The sequence below is a fragment of the Tasmannia lanceolata genome, unplaced genomic scaffold (assembly GCF_043159265.1).
Source record: "Tasmannia lanceolata isolate RefF3 unplaced genomic scaffold, GAP_Taslan_0.1 ptg000006l, whole genome shotgun sequence".
Taxonomy (NCBI): domain Eukaryota; kingdom Viridiplantae; phylum Streptophyta; class Magnoliopsida; order Canellales; family Winteraceae; genus Tasmannia; species Tasmannia lanceolata.
In genome coordinates, this window is record NW_027518683.1 from 18683366 (window position 1) to 18703493 (window position 20128).

The 20128-nt window shown below is 38.8% G+C and overlaps 1 protein-coding gene and 1 long non-coding RNA gene across 2 annotated transcripts; one reads left to right on the forward strand and one right to left on the reverse strand.

Annotated features, from left to right (window-relative positions):
* Positions 1–2429: 2429 nt before the first annotated feature.
* Positions 2430–7538, reverse strand: LOC143878459 (uncharacterized). The gene is made up of 2 exons (XR_013250973.1): positions 7123–7538; positions 2430–3870 (listed from the first exon to the last, which is right to left on the reverse strand). It is a non-coding gene; the product is annotated as an uncharacterized LOC143878459 (long non-coding RNA).
* Positions 7539–11258: 3720 nt separating this feature from the next.
* Positions 11259–19857, forward strand: LOC143878795 (uncharacterized). The gene is made up of 6 exons (XM_077381027.1): positions 11259–11450; positions 15748–16422; positions 16984–17184; positions 17461–17881; positions 17963–18157; positions 19769–19857. The coding sequence occupies exons 1-6, from the start codon at positions 11259–11261 to the stop codon at positions 19855–19857; spliced, it is 1773 nt and encodes a 590-aa protein (XP_077237142.1).
* Positions 19858–20128: the final 271 nt, after the last annotated feature.

Here is a 20128-nt window from a genome sequence, read left to right on the forward strand (position 1 = left end):
AAATGAGGTACCGTCCGCAAACGGGCTCAAGGAGAAGATGAGACCATTCACAAATGGCCTCGAGAAAAGAGGCACCGTTCACAAACGGGCTCAAAGAGGACATGAGACCATTCACAAATGGACTCAGAGAATGAGAAACATGTTCACAAACGGGTTCAAGGAGAAGACGAGACCATCCCCAAATGGCCTCGAGAAAAGAGGCACCGTTCACAAACGGGCTCAAAGAGGGCATGAGATTTTTCATGAACTTGAATTTGACGTAAGATTGGGTTTGTTTGAATCGGGGATTGGTTTTGATGAATTTTTTATTTTTGGGAAATGAGGTACCGTCCGCAAACGGGCTCAAGGAGAAGACGAGACCATTCACAAACGGCCTCGAGAAATGAGGCACCTTTCACAGAAGGGCTCAAAGAGGACATGAGATTTTTCATGAACTTGAATTTGACGTAAGATTGGATTTGTTTGAATCGGGGATTGGATTTGATGAATTTTTATTTTTGGGAAATGAGGTACCGTCCGCAAACGGGCTCAAGGAGAAGACGAGACCATTCACAAATGGGCTCGAGAAATGAGGCACCGTTCACAAACGGGCTCGACGACACAAGATAGCTTTGATTGATGAATTCAACAATGAAAAATTTAGAGATTTTTATGAATTTGAATTTGACGTAGGATTGGATTTTTTGAATTGGGGATTGGATTTGATGAATTTTTGATTTTTTGAGAAATGAGGCACCGTCCACAAACGGGCTCAAGGAGGACATGAGACCATTCATAAATGAACTCAGAAAATGAGGCACCGTTCACAAATGGGCTCAAGGAGAAGACGAAACCATTCACAAATGGACTCGAGAGATGAGGCACCGTTCACAAACGGGCTCAAGGAGAAGACGAGGCCATTTGCAAATGGGCTCGAGAAAAGAGGTACCGTTCACAAACGGGCTCGAAGAATTTAGAGATTTTCCATGAACTTGAATTTGACGTAAGATTGGATTTGATGAATTTTTTATTTTTTTGAACTCAATGAAATCGGGGATATTATGGATCGTGCCCGACAAAGATGTTGGAAACTAGGACTTTGACGAATGATGAAACGGCAAACCTTTGGAACGAAGAACCATTACTAGCAAGAATGGATTAGGAACATTTTTATGAAACTTCAACAAGATTTTTCTCAAAGAGACTGCTGGTCTTGTCTTCTGGGGATTTTGATAACTGAAACCTTGAACAAGACATTTGAGATTGGTAATTTAGAACAACGACTCTCTTGGATATTAACATGGAAAAGCGGGATCTGCTTCTTGACAGGTGTTTAGATAAACATTTCTTGACCAGGATAACTAACCGGAAGGGAATTATGAATTTGAATGGTTCATCTTTCTGAGAAATTGGCTCAACCACCATTGCATCTGAGGTTCTTCCAAGCTTAAGGTGCCTTCCTGGGGTATGATCTTTTTACGGAAGCTGGGCTTTCTGATGTTTCTACTTCTGAATTTTTCTGAGCTGATCTTCTTTGAAATGAAGTTGTTTGACTAAATTCTCGAGCTCTTTCAGGTATAATTGCAGGGAGCTGCCTAGGCCTGGCCTCCTTCACCAAGACAGTTACATCATTTGGACATAGGAACGACAATTGACTCTTTCTAAAGAGAAAACTTAGATGAAAGGCACTACTCAAAGGATTGAGCAGCCCTGAAGGAGTGAACTTAGAATAATAAAGATTGACTGACTATACTGACAAACATAGTGATGCTTCTGACTTAGTTAATGTTTTGTTTGGTAAGTCTATCCTTTCAAGGAATAGTTTTTCAATTGGTAAACACCGGACTTCTTCCTCGAAACAGTAATGCCTCAAGAATTTAATTACGACCCCTAAGATTGCTTAGCTTCAATGCCCCCAGTTTTGAGGATATCACTTGAATTTGCTTGAACTTCAGTTGATCTTCAGTCTTGATACCGGCTGTTGCCTTCTTATACTGATTCTCTTACCGTGACCAAGTCACCTCTTCAGGGTTTTTAACTTGGCGGACCGCGCTAGCCTTAACTTTTGCCTGAACCACCTTTCTAGGTTTTCGATCCAGCAGGCTATCCCCTTAGCTTTTGCCTAAGCCGCCCTTTCGGGTTTTCAACTTAGCAGGGGAATGATCTTAAATTTTGCCTAGACCGCCCTTTCAGGTTTTCAGTCTAGCAGATCTTCAAACTCCGTTATTTTTCTTATTCATCATCATTTCATTTTTTTATTGTATCTCAGGACCTAGCTCATTAGTTCTGAACACCAGAAGGACTTTTATAGGTAGGATAGGGCTTTTCAAAGAATGGCTTAAGGCTCAACAAAGATTTCGACCGAACCTGTGAACAGGTCGCCTACATATCCCAAGGTAGGAATCAGGTCGTGTGTAGTTCAGGGCGAATGCCCCTAGTTTGAAGATAAATTGTTTGATTTTTTTTTCTTTTTTCTTTTCTTTCTGGAACAATTAACTTCTCTTCTTTTGGAACTTGTCCCTCTCTTTTTTTTTTTTTGAAAGGATTGAATTTCTTTTCCTTTTTGAATCGACCGAACTCGGTTCAACCGAGTTGCCTACGTACCCCAGTATATGGATCAGGTCTCGCGTAGTTCGGGGGAATGCCCCAAGTTTGATGGGTTTTCAAGAAAATTTGATTTAGGCTCGAAGGGTTTGCAAATCGGTATTCTTTTGACATTGGGTTTTGATTTTGGGATTTAATCGGCCAAAGGAGGCCTTTCGATGTTCAGATTGGGAATCGATCTAGGTTACTAGAGTCCCTCTGGTACTGATTATTTTTTTTTCTCTTTTGTTTTTTTTTTTTCGCGGAGTTTGACGGCATTTCCAGGTAAGAGATAATGGATCTTCTTCTTTCAAGATTCTAATACGTGCTTTTGACTTTCATAGAGCGAAACTTGTTCTTTGACATCCTCCATCTATGGATTCGTACTCTCGATATCTGATGATCACTTTTCATTGTTTGCTTTTGAACTTTTCATCTTGAATTTGTTGGCTTTATGAATTTGAGAACCAAGGTCATTGATTGGAAATATGAAAGTTGTTTCCACTCTATGCCCCTTGTATAGCATATATCTTCTCACTTTCTTCATTTTCTTTGAGCTTTCCATCTATGTCTTGCCCCTGGTATCGGTTGTAGCTTTTCTAGACAATCTTCTTATTCTTGAAATAATTTTATCAATTCTTCACACTCTTTAGAGGGTAATGTATTTTCAATCGGCATTCACTGAATCAAAGTTTCAGTGCCAGTGTTTATCATTTCAATTTCATCTTTGAAAGGTTGGGATTGGCGCTCCTCCTCTCGTTCAAGTAATTGCTGTGACTCAAGTGGAGTTTCGTCAATTTTGTCCTCATTTGAGGAGGGAGTCTTATTTTAAGATCAGAAGCACACTTAAGAACAGACACAAGTGAACTTTTTGGAACTGACTGAAATTTTATTTAAAGAAAAGCTATTACATCAGACGACCTATCCTGAACATGCTCACGATTCACAACTCTAAATAAGAAAGAGAAACAGAAGATAACTTGCCTGGACTAGGCATTGACCTTTAACTGTAAGACCGGACTCAACAATTATACTGACCATGATGACTGACTCAACATAAAATAGTAAGTGACTAAAACTTTAACTGCTGCAACTGTTTGGCGTTGAAGGCTCGGCGAAGGCTGGTTCGTTCTGAACATCATCATGGCTGATACTTTCAATTTTGGACAATGATGACTGATTCGCATAGGGAAATGCCCCTAGCTCAATGATTCTGAGAGTGAACTCTGAAGGACTTAGCAAAATAATCTTGAAAAAGGTAGCCCCTAGAGGAGGAACAGACCAGGGGTACAAGCAAGATTGGATTATCTGGACCAGGCATTATCAGATCATGAGAACGCATAATCGAAAGATTGTGAGATTCTGCATCTGCCAGTTAGGGGATGGCATGAAGATACGATCGAATCGTATGACAGAAGAACGAAAGACGCACGATCAAAAGATTAGATGAGATAGCATAAGATTGCTTTCAACGGATAGATCATGAATGACTAATCCTATGAGATCTTTGAAAATTATGGGATTTATATCCTAACCCAAAGGGAAATTTTTTTTTTTTTTTTTCACATTTTATCAGTGTTACCTGAAGGCATCAACCCTAATCCTAATCTATCGGAGTGGAGAGAGAATCTCGACTCATGACTTTGTTCGTGTATCTAAGGACCGATCGTGACCATTGGAAGATGGACCACGGCCTAATCTAGACACCAATGGGTAGGATATCCTAAACTAGGCTCACACACATGATGCACATGTGTTCGTATACTACATGCATGTGTGGGTTAATCTAGGGGTAAGGCCAAGAGTTCCCTTAGCGCGAATCCCTGTTCGATATACTGTACCAGTGTCCGGCGTATCAGTACGTGAACAAGAGATCCGTTTACGTACCATAAAGGTACTAGGCTAAGGGTGGAATGCTTCTCTAGCACAGAGGCACCAGGTGATGGAATCCCAGTCAACCATGCTAGATAACACTCCGGGTTCCTAAAATAGGACGTGTGTGCACGTGAGATGCAAGAGTTTAGATGCAAGTGATGTAAGTGTGTGCAATATGTTTGCGCAATCTATGATGCCCTCAGGTTTTGTTAGGTTAAGTTCGAGTAAAATGTGATGAGAAAATAAAACAAGACAAACTAATCTAACAAGTATAGAGTTTTTATGAGCCAGTTAAATTAAATTCAAATGAATTATCTTTTGAAATTTTAATGAAGTTAGGTGGTCCCCAGCAGAGTCGCCAGACTGTGGTACCCTGATCCCGCGAGAGGGGTGTGGGGCGCGAGCCGCCGCTCTCTCTCTCTTGGTCTCTCGTATCCACGCGATTGGCGTGTGCATTTTAATATTGATTTGAATTCGTCTTTTATGTGAACTTGGGATCACTAAGGCAATCCGAATTCCACACGAAAGAGACTGACAGAGTCGCCACCTAGATGTGGGATCTAGGACCCGTAATTAACCAGAAATCTAGACTCGCTACCTGGTTACGAGAATGGAAGGTATGGGGAGTTATCCACCACATGCACCATTCTTGCCCGATAATCGGTCTTCGATTCCAAAAGCTAACTCTTTTAAATTTATTTTAAATGGCTCATTCAACTCTATGTTAATGTGCGAACTAAGTGACATGCATCCTATGATCTAATTTCAATGTGAATCCTAAATGTGTATCTTGATTTATTAATTTGTCTGGATTCAATCTAAGTGAAAGTTCTCCTAAAATTCTAATTTCATGGAAAGTCCTAAGTGATTTGATTAAGCATTTACAAGAAAATTAATATACAAAACACCACAATTTGTTTGTGGTGCCGACTCGCGGGTGGTATGCCATCAGACATCCAAGCTGCCTACGTACCCAAGCCTCACTGGGATCAGAGTCGACGTAGTTCGGTGCACCTAAGCTAAGTTACATATGCCTAACTCAACTAAGACACCGACCTAGACGGGATTGACTGTTTCAACAGTTTTAGGAGAAGTTATTTAATTCAAGTTGAAGATTTTATTATCTTAGGATTTCATCTAAGATGCTATATGATTCTCATCTAAATGCAAATGGTCCCTTAGACTAATGCAGGTTTGCCTTACATCCTAGTTTACTAGGCTTGTCCTAGGGAAAGATTGGGTGACTAGTGTAACTAGACCTATGGCACGGTTGCTATACATAGCAAGCGTCCGTGATGAGGCCGGACTCCTGACTCTAGGACTCCCTAAAACCTAAGACTCCCTAAAACTTAGGACACGACACGACACGACACCAGTGTTCCTAAATTGGGCTCTAAGGGTTCCTAAAGGAATTTTGAATCCACCGGCTCTTGGGAATCTCGAATTCTTTTGGGTTTGTGGAAACTTTTAGAGTTTTCTTGAAGCTTTTATTATCTGAAGGTATTTAGTGTGTTTGGTAGCTTTTAAAGTTGTTTATTTAGAAGGTTTTAGTTTCATTTGAAATTTTTAGTGGTCTTTTGGTTAATGGCTTTTAACGGATTTTTATCAGTGGATTTTAAATGGGTGAATTTTAGTTTTGTTAATTTTAGGTTGGATGTACTTTAGATTAATGTCTTTCGATTTTGGTTTGGAAAATGACGTTAACACAACCAAGTTTTGACAATTGCACAAATTCGACAAACCATTGACCATTAAAAGATCTGACAAATGCAGCCCACTAAAACTGTCGTAACTCTTTAACCGCTTGGCCAAATTCAACGTACAAACATGCGTTGGAAAGATCTTTTATAGGGCTACAACTTTGTAGTTCTCCATTGTTTGTAAATCTGTGATTTAGAGGTTCGAATTTGTGTTGCAAACAAAAGGACAGCAACATTAAACTGGAAATGCCTAAAGGTGTGCCGCAACCATTTTGGACTTAACTTTTTAACCGCTCGCTGTCTGATCTAGCACGAATACTCGTTGGAAACGGCACGAAAATATCTACGACTTTGTAGTTAACCATTTCCCACGATTCTGTTGTTTAGAGGTCGAAAAATCTGTTTAAAGTCTAACAGCTAGCACTATGACGGGAATGATATTGGCACCCCCATGTTTTCTTTTGATAGTTCTTATTTTTTTAGTGATTAAAAGACGGTGAATATGAAAAATGGCTTGAATGGGCCTGAGATTAGATTCAAATGGGATGTTTGAAAAAGGGGTTGTTTTTATCTACTTGGCAAGGTGGGGTATGGATATTGGGTTCTTGAGATTGAGTGGGGGCTGTTGTTATCAAATTGGAGTGGGGGCTGTTGTTATCAATTGAAAGATGGAGGTTTTGTAAGCCAAATTAAATGGGTTTTGATAATTCATGTAAAATTCAAGTTTTCTTTCTTGTAAATGTTCAAAATTTTTAATGAATTGTTTTCCCAAAAGAAATCTAAATTCCCTAACAAGCCAATGATTTCAACATCCCATTGCAAATAGGTTCTAATGACCCTGACACATTAATTATATTTAGCATAAGTGAGAACATGACCAAGGCCAAACTAGTACAAAATTAAACATGACATCAACCAAAATATACGCAAAACAACACTCAATCCTACAAATATAGAAAAGAAAATAAAATTCCAAAAGACATACCTTTTTGTAGACGATATTCCATGCAAACTTATGGAGAAGAGGGATTTGGTCTAGAGAAAGGGCTTGAATTTTCTAAGAGAGGGGTTCTCTCCTCTTTTCTTTTTTTTCCTTCTTTTCTTTGGTGAGATGAGAGGGTATTTATAGGAGAATGGGATAGGAGGTTAGGTGAGGTTAGGTGAGGTTAGGTGATGTTAGGTGAGGTTAGGTGAGGTTAGGTGAGGTTTGGATGGTTATGATGGGAGGAGAGGTTAGGTGAGGTTAGGTGAGGTTTGAATGGTTAGGATGAGAGGAGAGGTTAGGTGGTTTTGGATGGTTAGACCCAGGTCATGATCTGCCATTGATCTAACGATTTACGGAAATCGGGTCTCGGAATGGAATCAGGGTCCGGGCTATGAAGTGACCCTAGCTTATTTTGTCCCGATTGATGATCCGTAAAGTCAGATCAAGATATTAATGACCTAAAACATATAAATCAATGATAGAGGGGGTTCTCACATGGATTTAACACACTAATTTATTTGTTGATTAAAACAAAACAAAATGGGGTGTCTACAATTAGTCAACTATGTGATCTTCGTCACAAAGTTCTTTTTGAAAAAGATAGATGTAAAATTTTGAATTCCAAGAATAATGAAGTTGAATTTGTTGCATATAGAGATGGCAATATGTATTCATTAGCATTAGAAGACCTTGAAAATCAAAACATCCAATGTCTCTCCGCCATGGATGATAACCCTTGGTTATGGCATAGGAGACTTGGTCATGCTCATATGGATTTAATTTCAAGATTATCTTCTAAGAATCTTGTGAGAAAGTTACCTAAACTCAAATACATTAGAGATAAAGTTTGTAGTGCTTGCATTCATGGAAAACATGCTAAAAACTCTTTTAAACCCATAAGTGTATTATCTACCTCTTGTCCACTCCAACTCCTTCATATGGACCTATTTGGTCCCATGAAGACTAGTAGTAGAGGAGGAAGTAGATATGTATATGTGATTGTTGATGACTACCCTCGATTCACTTGGGTGTTATTCTTAACTAGTAAAGATGAAACCTTCAAGAAATTTGTCAACTTGTGCAAGCGAATTCAAAATGAACAAGGGGTTTTCATAAATAAAATTAGAAGTGATCATGGAACCGAGTTTGAGAACTTTGAGTTTGATACCTTTTGCAATGAAAATGGAATCAAGCACAATTTCTCGGCTCCAAGAACTCCCCAACAAAATGGGGTAGTTGAAAGGAAAAATAGATCTATTATTGAAATGGCTAGAACCATGTTAAATGAGCACAATGTTCCAAGAAACTTTTGGGCGGAAGCCGTTCACTCGGCTTGCTATATTTTAAATAGAGTGCTCATTAGACCTCACCTTAACAAAACACCTTATGAACTATGGAGTGGAACACCCCCCAAAGTTAGCTATTTCAAAGTTTTTGGTTGTAAATGTTTTATATTAAACATGAAAGACACCTTGCATAAGTTTGATTCAAAATCCGATGAAGGTATCTTCTTAGGCTATTCAACCCATAGTAAAGCTTATAGAGTCTATAACAAAAGAACCCAAATTGTGGAAGAATCCGTGCATGTCAAATTTGACGAGTCATTTGAACCTCCTAATGTCATTAATGAAGATGATGATGATGTCAATCTTCTAGAGCCTCTTAGTCAAGTAGAGTCCATTGTCCAACCCTTAGAAAATCTTAATTTAGAAGGTCAACCTATAGAAGAACTTGAAGTAGAAAGTCTTCCTAAACATAGTAGAATCATGTCTAGTCACCCCTCTACTCAAATCATAGGTGAAACCTCACAAGGAGTTAAGACAAGATCTCACTATAAGAATGTTTGTGCCAACATGGCCTTTATCTCCCAAATAGAACCCAAGTCCATAAAAGAAGCTGAAAAGGATGAATTTTGGATGATTGCTATGAATGAGGAACTAAACCAATTTGAGAGAAACCAAGTATGGAGGTTAGTTCCTAGGCCTAGTGATCACCCGGTTATTGGGACTAAATGGGTGTTTAGAAACAAACTCGATGAGCATAGAGATATTCAAAGGAATAAAGCTAGATTGGTAGCCCAAGGTTACAACCAAGAGGAAGGTATCGATTATGATGAGACCTTTGCTCCGGTTGCTAGATTGGAAGCCATAAGGATGCTACTTGCATTTGCATCCCATAAAAACTTTAAGTTGTATCAAATGGATGTGAAGAGTGCATTCCTAAATGGGTATATTATGGAGGAAGTTTATGTTGAACAACCTCCCGGTTTTGAGGATTTCAAATACCCTAATCACGTATATAGGTTGGACAAAGCCTTGTATGGTCTAAAGCAAGCTCCTAGAGCTTGGTATGAGAGGCTTAGCTCCTTCCTATTAGAGAGTGGCTTTCAAATGGGCACGGTTGACAAAACCTTGTTCATTAAAAGAAAAGGAAAAGATATGCTTATTGTTCAAGTCTATGTAGATGATACAATATTTGGTGCTATCAATGATAAGATGTGTGAAGAATTCGCACAATCCATGCAAAAAGAGTTTGAGATGAGTATGATGGGAGAGCTTACCTATTTCCTAGGACTTCAAATCAAACAATGTAAAAATGGAATTTTCATCAACCAAGAGAAGTATACTAAGGAACTCCTTAAGAAATTTGGCATGGATAGCTCTCAAATCAAGCCAACTCCTATGAGCACTTCCACCAAATTAGAAAAGGATGAAAGTGGGAAACCGGTTGATGAGAAAAAGTTTAGAGGAATGATAGGAAGTCTATTATATTTGACCGCTAGTCGGCCAGATATAATGTTTAGCGTGTGCATTTGTGCTAGGTTTCAATCGGGTCCTAAAGAGTCTCATTTGAGTGCCGTTAAGAGGATATTCAAATATCTCAAAGGAACTCCTTCTTTAGGATTATGGTATGAACGATCGAATGAATTCAATCTAGTAGGATTTTCGGATGCCGACTTTGCCGGTTGTAGAATTGATAGAAAAAGCACAAGTGACACTTGGCAATTTCTAGGAAGGTCTTTAGTGTCCTGGTTTAGCAAAAAACAAAACTCGGTAGCCTTGTCTATAGCAGAATACATTGCGGCCGGCGCTTGTTGTGTACAAATCCTATGGATGAAGAACACTCTCATGGACTATAATCTTGCATTTAGTAATGTTCCAATCCATTGTGATAATACAAGCGCCATCAACTTGACAAAAAATCCAATTCAACATTCTAGGACTAAGCACATAGAGGTAAGGCATCATTTCTTAAGAGATCATTCTCAAAAAGGGGATATTGAAATTAAGTACATCCACACCAATGAACAATTGGCGGATATCTTCACAAAACCCCTTAATGAGGATCGATTTTGTGACCTTAGGAGTGGACTCAACATTTGGAGTCTAGATCAAATGAAAGAGTTTGCACATGAAGCATGAATAGAAGAAATAATTATCTTTGTATATATATATCTCATATTTTGATTGTGACTACATGGTTTTTGATGATCCAACCCTAACTCTAAAAATCACTCAATTGGTACCCATAGCCCACTTCATTTCAAGGGGGAGTCGGTACCATCACCCTAAATTAAGATATTTAAAACTTTGGCCTTGCGCCATCATCAAAACCCTCGGAAAGTCATCTATGTTCATGCATTGGATCATGGTTGGTTAAGTTGCAATTCAAAATATCACATGTAACTTTGTTCTCCTCCCATTCAAAAAAAAAAAAAAAAAAAATAAAATAAAATTCTCGGAACTCCGAGATTTTGTCTCGGAACTCCGAGGAAATGAACAGAGGGCTCTGGAGCGTTTCTCGGAACTTCGAGAAAATTTATCAGAACTCCGAGATTTCTTCCAGGCTTCTCGGAACTCCGAGAATTCATGTACCACATCTTCATCCCTCGTGCTGGGATGCGTGAAGCCCTCAGACCCTTAGAGGCCTATCTTATCTATAGCATCCTTGAGGGCCGCCAGCTTTGTCTGCCGTACATCATGTTCCGCTTCATGTTTCAGACCCCTGGCCGCTACCGCTCTTCGTTGCCCTATGGCATGGTCCTCACCCGTGTCTTCCGTCACTTTGGCATCACCTTGGATGGTGAACTGACCATGACTCCGACTGCCCCGTTTGATGAGCAGACCTTTAACCGCATGGCTTTGAATCAAGTAGCGGTTGACGATGTTCCTGCCGCTGGAGGCGGCTACGAAGCCGATGCTCAGGCTGCACTGGCCCCGCAGCCATCACAGGATACATCTTCATACTGCACTCGCCAAGATTTGGCTCAGATGCAGGAGGCTATTGAACGATCCATGGCCTCACAATTTGCGCAGCTATCTACCCATGTCGACTCTGAGATCTCTGCTCGCTTCCAGACCATGACTACCCACGTTGATGAGCAGTGGGCCGCTTATTATCGCTACCTCTCCGGTGACCAGTGGGGCCAGGCGCCGGGCAGCTCTTCTCATCAGCCACCTCCTCCTCCGCCTCAGTAGATGGCTCGAGTTCTCTGATGCTCAGATTTCTATTTCTATTCGGTGTATCTATCTGTTTCTGTTTTGTATCGATAGTCTTTGGACTATACGCTGGTTGTATGGATCTTTTTTTTGGGATGTATTAGGTTAATCTACATCTGTCGCCATTATGCTGTGTCATGAATGCTATGTACACTGACTGATTGTATGCACTTTTCTGTATGCCATTTCACATCCTCTATATATATCTCTATGTTTCTGTGGACCCCGATCCGAGGACGGTGCCGAGGGACGCGAGATCCCCACAGCAATCCTCAAAGATCTCCACAACGGAAGAGAGCTCTGCCAATGAACTCTCGAAACGGATGCCACCCTCACAGCATAGCATGAGTGGCGATACAAAAACGAATGAGATACATCCTGATCAGGAGCCAAGGCTCGAAACCGAGATGTACCTAAAAATAACTCAGAGTCGCCATCCATGGACACGCCATGGAACCAAAACAAATGCTCTGTTTGCAATGGATAACCAGAGATACAGAAGGTTCGTGCCTGATGACGAATGGAGAAGGTCCGAAGAGCGCCCCCAATTCGCCCGAGTGCGAACACTTGGTCTCTTATGCCATTTATTATTAACCTCGAAGAGTTTTGGGCGAAAATCATATGAAATGGGAACACACATCTCCGAGAAAACGTCTATCTAATCATGCATGTCTCGGAGATGAAAATAAGCACACACAAAAGAACCGAAATAAATGTCACCTAATGAAAACTAGGTTATGAGTGACATGCCTAACAGGTGTCTAAGTTCTGGTGGACGAACGCATGCATGCTACAGCTAAAGGTATAGGGTCTGCACAAGAAAGTAAGAAGACACAACAAAATACATAATATAACAACACAACAAATCCTAAGACTTTAAACGATTTGGCCCGAGTCCTCGGATGGTCTGATGTTCATCCAAAGAAGCCTACGTATCCCCGCCTCCACGAGAATCAAGGCAACGTAGTTCTTCGCGCCTATTCTAAGCTAGGATGCCTAAGACACCTAGACCTCTATCCTAGACTCGATCTAAAAGACCGGACTAGTTATTAAAGTTTATTGTACGATTATTTAAATTCCAGTGAATTGTGGATTTTAGGACACTGATGAATACATTTATGTGTGAATCTTAGGTAAGAAATCATGCATATTTTTAATGTTTAGTGCGATGCTACTTAAAGTATTTTCCGTGTTTGTGGTGTGCAGGGCTATTTATGGAGTTCATGGAAAATGGAGCTAAAGAGATGAAATTCCAAAGAAAAAATTCACAAATCATTGGATTCTATACAAAGTAGAGTTTATGTGTGAGCTTGAAAGTGGAACCTATTATGGCTGAAAGTTGAGAAAGGGGGCGGCAAGTGAATTGTGATGCGATCTATCAATTGATCTAGATCACCCTAGAGAATTGTTTATGGGTACCATCAATTTACACGGAGGTCCATCAATTCGACGGTTTAGATTATGTTGTGGCAGTGGGTTGAAGGGTGCAACTACTTTACATAGTCGCCCACCATTTGGACCGTTCGGATCTTCTTATGGAGTCAATTTGTAGGGTGCGATCCATTTATGATGCAGTCCACAAAATTGGATGGTTGAGATCATTTCTTGAAAGATTTAAAGTGGGCTGTTAACATTTAGGCAAAGTTCCACATAAAGGGCAAGAAAACAATTTGGAATTGTACAAGAGCAGCCCGTATTTTTTAGTATGTACCGGAAGCAAGCAAGCAATGGGGGTCCACGTGTGGCTCTATTTTTTTTGGATTAGGAATGGCAATTAACGTGGGACCCACTTCAGTTCTCATGCTTGAGTTACAAAAGCATGCATATACATGCACGTGAGATGAGAGAAAACAGTAAGGATCGTTGAACAAAGAGGTTTGAATTTTTTAACAATAGAAATGGTGGGTTCCACGTTTCCAAAACAAAGCACAGCAGCCAACGTTTTGATAGTTTCTAAACTGTGTGTTGTTATTACATGCAAGCTAGTGGGGGCCCACTTGCACCCACTTTCCATTTCACATTACATACAGCCCATGGTTCTTTCCCTTTAGAAAATAGTATTTTCTAGTTGTTTCTAAAGCATGTAATTTTTTCATAACAACAGCCCTCTCATGTTTTTGTTAGAAAATAGCTTTTTCTAATTGTTATTCCATGCACACATTGGACCCACTTGCTAATTTGGCTTGCACCCACGTTTTGGGTTTGTAGAAAGATAGTAAGTTTATAAATTGAAATCATATACCATAGAAAGTGGCCCCATTTGCTATTTAATATTACTCTCATAACTTTTGGTAATATATTAATATATTTCTTTTGTCTTATAGCAAGATTCCATCCACTCTCCCACGTTGAAAATTCAAAAAGGAAGAGACAACTTACCAACAATGGGTGCTAAGTTGCTGAAATTGTGAAGAAAGAAAAGAGTAAGTTTGCTCTTACCAACAAATACTAAAAGTTTCAGAAATTGCCAAAGACAGGTGGGGTTGCCAAAAATACAAAAAGATGCCAAGATTGTGTCTTTTCTTGGAGATGAAAATAGAAGGAGAAGAAAGCTACATATGGGAAAAAGAAGACATTCTCTAGACTCTATTCTCTCTTTTTTTCTCTCCACTACTCTCTACCCTCTCTTTAATCTCTTACTCTATTCTCTCTTTTTTTCTCTCCACTACTCTCTACCCTCTCTTTAATCTCTTACTCTATTTTCTCTTTTTCTCTCCACTACTCTCAAGCTCTCTCCCTTAGGTTTTCTTGTTCTTTCTTTTTCTTTTTCTTTTCAACTCTCAATCCAAGGCATCATCATCCACCATTAAAACTCAAGGTGACATTAAAGCTTGAAGGAGGAAGATGCAACCAAAGTTGGAGGAGAAAAAGACTAAGTTCTATTTAATTTTTGTTATTTATTTTAAGTTCAATTTGATAGAATTTTGTTTCAATTCAAGTTAGTGAAGAAGTAATTAGTTTTTGTTTAATTTTCTTTCAAGTTCTATATGGCAATTCTTCTCCCATCTATCTCGTTTATTTTTATTTTTCTTCCCTTCTTCATGAGTAACTAAATCCTATTTACTTAGGGTTTAGTTGAAACCATGGGGAATGAGAAATATTTACAATTAAATCAATCTACTCAATTGAAAAATTGTGTAGGATTTTGTGTTTGGAAAATCCCAATCATTCATGCCATTGGCTTTCCCCTTTCGTATGAATGATTGTTGATTAACAAATATAAAGTTCTATATAATCAATGTAAATTGGAGAGTGGATTTGATTAATTACTTATAAGGAATGACATCCCTTTGATCTTATTCCTTATTGACTAGTTAATCGAATTTTCAACCCAATTCAAGAGTTGTTTTAATTAATCAATTTAATCCAAACCCATGGTGGATTCTAACCCTAAGTAATCTTTTATATTGAATTAAGGTTTTTACACTATTCCAAATTACTTTCGCAATTTTTCAATTAACTTAGGCCTTTTAGAATTTTAGTTTTCTAATTAGATTAGATAAGTAGTTAATAGAGATCATTAAAATTTGGTACACTTTGCCTAAATTAAGATTTCCAAATCAAGATCGTAGTTGAATTTGATTCTTAGATTGAATAGAATGCACGCTTATATATAGTGTTGGCTCCGAGGTCTAAGTCCACGGAAATCCTGAGTCTATTCCAGGCAACATTATATCATAGCTAGTATTCTAATCGGTAAAAGAATAGGATTGACAACTAGATTTCTCTTCCTTGAGTTCGACCCGTATTTACACGATCCGTGCACTTGCGGTTATTTAATATTTCAATCAAGTTTTTGGCGCCGCTGCCGGGGAAGAGAGTTGCATTAGAATCTTAATTATTCGAAGTGTTAGATTAGTAGTTATTTTTAGTTTAGTTATATTTTTGGTTTCTTGCCTATCCATCTCTCTTACTTGGTTTTCTTGTGTTTATGAGTGAAGGTTGGGTGCGGAACTCGGCCAATCGACTAGAAAGATCAAACCGGTTAGAGACGGCGGAAGACATCGCACCAAATCCAAATCAAGTAGTCATGGCGGAAGAACAAGAGACACCCAAGAGTTTGCGCGATCGCTTCTATCCGGCCCGAACCGCGCAACCTTCATGCATACGTCTGCCTGCTGTGCAGGGAAATAATTTTGAACTCAAATCCCAATTCATCACCATGTTACCTCATTTTCATGGGCTACCTTCTGAGGATGCCTATCTATTTCTTAGGGAGTTTGAGGAAGTGTGTGTCCTCATTAAAATGCAGCAACTCTCAGATGATGCGGTAAAGCTTAGATTTATCACTTTTTCACTCAAGGATGGGGCTAAGAAATGGCTCTATGGTCTTCCCACCAATTCTATCACTACTTGGGAAGAATTCACTGTTGCCTTTCTTAAAAAGTTCTTTCCTATGCATAAAACGAATAAACTAAGGAATGACATTCTTCAGTTTAGGCAAAAACCCCATGAGTCTTTTTCCAAGTTCATGGAGAGGTTTAAGGATCTTCTCCAAGAGTGCCCTCACCACGGACTTGACACTTGGCATTTATGCCAAATTATTTATGAGGGTATTGACTATCAAACCAAGCAGTTGTTAGAATCTATGTGCCCAACAGGATTTACATCATATACGGATGAAAATGATGCTTGGAACTTTTTAATTGAATTAGCTGAAAAGACTCGTGAGTGGGAATCAACTCAAGAGAGTGAAAGAGCCATTGGTAAGGGTTTCATTGAGGGTACTGTAGCTAAAGAGGCTCACCTAGATATTCTTATCAAAAGGCTAGAAGCCATAGTGGTTAAGGGACCTTCACAGGTCCATCAAATTGCACATAGTGTTCCTATGTGCAATTGGTGTCAAGCCACGGACCATGTCATGGAAGAGTGCCCAACTCTTGCTAAATTTGGTAATTCTAATGAAAATGCAAGTGCCTTGTTTTTAAATAATCCATATAGTAGCACATATAATCCGGGATGGAGGAATCATCCCAACTTTTCTTGGAATCAAGGGAATTATCAAGGAGGGCCATCAAATTTCCAAGGTCAAGGCCAATTTGGCCAACCTAGGCCCACCTTCCCTTCTATGAATGTTCGACCACCCCTAACCACACCTCCACCTTTTCAAAACCCAATTTTAAATAATGTTTCAAATCAGCAACCACCGGGTTTTCCAAAACAAGGGGAGTCGGCACGCATAACTTCCTTAGAAAAGAGCATAGAACTTCTCACTAGCACTTTCATGACAAGCCAACACAATATGGAGAAACAAATCTCCCAACTTGCCATGGCCTTGCATGAAAGGGAAAAGGGGAAGATGCCAAGTCAACCAGTTCCTAATCCAAGGAATGTGGCCATAAATGGGAATCAACAACCACAGGTAAATCAGTTGAATGCCATGCAACCAAACTTGCCGCAGCAGGAGCCCTCCGATCACTGCAATGCTGTATTTGCTTTAAGGAGTGGCAGAGAATATCAAAGGGAGGAGGGCAGATCCGAACCTTCTAAAGATGCTCAAGAATCTCCAATTAAGGTAAGTAAAGAGTCATCCTCCATTGGTTCAGAAGAAGAGCCCGAACAGGTAAGTATAGAGCAGGCAGTTTCTCCACCTGAAAAGGAGTATGTGCCTAAAGCTCCTTTTCCAAGGAGACTTGCTAATAATAAAAAGGTGACTGCTACGGAGAAAATTTTAAATATGTTTAAACAAGTGCAAATTAATATTCCATTGTTAGATGCGATTTCCGAAGTCCCGACTTATGCCAAAGTTTTAAAAGACTTGTGCACACAAAAGCGCAAGTCTAATGTACCCAAGAAGGCATTCTTGGCTGCAAACATTAGTTCCATCTTGTCTCAACAGATGGTGGCTAAGTACAAGGACCCGGGATGTCCTACCATTGCATGCACTATTGGAAATACTCATATTAATCATGCTCTTTTAGATTTAGGGGCCAGTGTGAATTTATTACCTCTTTCTGTTTTTAAACAATTAGGATTAGGAGAACTCAAACCCACCACCGTCACTCTTCAGTTGGCGGATAGATCAGTGAAGAAACCGAAAGGGATGGTTGAAGATGTCCTAGTTAAAGTAGGAGAGTTCTTATTTCCTGTAGATTTCATTGTGCTAGAAACTGAGCCCGTTGCTAATATCAAGGATCAAATTCCTATAATTCTGGGTAGGCCTTTCCTTGCTACTAGCAACGCCTTAATTGATTGTAGAAATGGTTTAATGAAATTAACTTTTGGGAATGCTTCCATGGACTTTAATGTTTTTAGATTAGGTAAGCAACCTAATTTACAAGAAGAAATTAATATGTTGCACTCCTCTCCTGAGACTAATTGTGAAAATATTTTGAATGCAGGACTTGAAGAAGCTCTAGATGAAGAAGGCTTGGAGAATGCAAGAGATATAGGGGACTCCTTTTCTGATGACCTTAGCATCCAACAAATAGAATTTGGAGCATCCCTATCTCCGCCCCTTCCCAAGCCTCCACCCAAAAAGGCCCCACAGTTAAATTTGCCGCCTTTGCATTCAAATTTAAGAAAAGCATATTTGGGTAAGACTTGCACATCTCCTGTGAGAATCAAAATGGACTTAAACTCGACCCAAGAAGAAGAGTTAATTAATTTTTTAAAAGAAAATAAGGACTCTACTTGGAAGGACAAGTTTCATTTACTCAGATTGAAGTCCTTTGTTGAGTTACCAAGATCTAATTTAGAAGAGGTCATGGATCTTCATGAGCCTCTTTATTCAAATCTCTCTTAAAAGAACAAGGTACGCCCCTCTCTTCTCTTTATTGTCCTTGTTTCTATTTTTGCATGCATTGAGGACACTGCATGATTCAAGTATGGGGGGGGTAGCTTTTAGAAACTTTCTTTTCTAATCTTTTCTATAGTTAAAGTTAGAAAATTTCATTTCTTTTTATTTTTGGTAATTTTTTGCAAATTAGAAAGAACTTGGTATTCTTAGAAAGAAAGTTGTTCTCTTATTTTAAGAAATAAAGTTAGTGGATATTTTAATTTTGGAATTTGAAAAATTAGAAAGAATACTTTCCTTTCTTAGTTTTGTTTTCTTTTGGAATCTTTCTTTTTAAAAGGATTTGAATAAGAAATAGAAATAGAAACTTGCTTTTTATATGGTATGGATAAAAAGGAAAGAAAGGTTGAAAAAAAAAAAAAAGAATGATTTTTAGAAAGTTTGCTTCTTGATTATAGTTTTGATTTGTAGCCTTTTTGACTTGAGCTATTAAGTCTGAAGGGTTTTTATGCCTAGTTCCTTAAAGCCAACTGGCTTGAGAGCAACTGACTGAAAACTACATACATGGGTTAATTAGAAAGCTTAATAAATCAAAGCATTGCACATAATCAAAGGTAAAACTTGAACTCATATGCATCAATGTCTATGATATATGCAAATCAAAGATTAGTCGGACACTACTTAGTAGCCTGGGTGTCTGGTGCATGCCCTGCATGTCATTCACGCCAAAAGCAGTAGAGGATTAAAAAAAAAAAAAAAAAAAAAAAAAAAAAAAAAAAAAGAGTTCTATTCTTAGAAACTATGGGAAAAGTTGAAAGTATGGTGGACCATATAAATTTGTAAGTTTTCTACGAAGTTTCCGAATCAAATTTCTTTTATAGTACGATTACATTAGAGGCAAGTTTAAGGGAGCAAAGTATGACAAATTCAAAAGAGGATTCCTTGATTAAAGTATTTTTCTAATTTTTCCAACTTGGGATAGGATGCAAAGTTTAAGTATGGGGGTATTCTTGTTCTTCTATTTTGAGCAATTTACCAAAGAAACAGGATAAGAAATTTTTGGCTTTATTCTATAGTGAGAATTGGAAAGAAAAGTTTATTTTTGAAATTTTGTGTGTATATTCACTGCAAACACTCACGAGACGCAACTCGTCCACTAGGGTAACCTAGGGGTTTAAAGGCTTGTTGTACGTGCTAAGTGCAATCGTGATTCCTACGAAAGTGAGTTAGGATTTTATTTTGTTTCTATTTTTCTTTTTCTTTTTTTTTATTTGCTTAAGGACAAGCAAAGCTCAAGTATGGGGGAATCTGATGAATACATTTATGTGTGAATCTTAGGTAAGAAATCATGCATATTTTTAATGTTTAGTGCGATGCTACTTAAAGTATTTTCCGTGTTTGTGGTGTGCAGGGCTATTTATGGAGTTCATGGAAAATGGAGCTAAAGAGATGAAATTCCAAAGAAAAAATTCACAAATCATTGGATTCTATACAAAGTAGAGTTTATGTGTGAGCTTGAAAGTGGAACCTATTATGGCTGAAAGTTGAGAAAGGGGGCGGCAAGTGAATTGTGATGCGATCTATCAATTGATCTAGATCACCCTAGAGAATTGTTTATGGGTACCATCAATTTACACGGAGGTCCATCAATTCGACGGTTTAGATTATGTTGTGGCAGTGGGTTGAAGGGTGCAACTACTTTACATAGTCGCCCACCATTTGGACCGTTCGGATCTTCTTATGGAGTCAATTTGTAGGGTGCGATCCATTT

What these genes read in the sequence shown, in the direction of transcription:
- LOC143878795 (XM_077381027.1), top strand. Translation starts at nt 11,259, where the DNA reads ATGGCTTTGAATCAAGTAGCGGTTGACGATGTTCCTGCCGCTGGAGGC. An exon ending in CAGAAGAAGAGCCCGAACAG is followed by an intron (nt 17,185 to 17,460) that starts GTAAGTATAGAG and finishes TTGTCTCAACAG; the next exon opens with ATGGTGGCTAAGTACAAGGA. An exon ending in TTTAAGAAAAGCATATTTGG is followed by an intron (nt 18,158 to 19,768) that starts GTAAGACTTGCA and finishes TGTGGTGTGCAG; the next exon opens with GGCTATTTATGGAGTTCATG.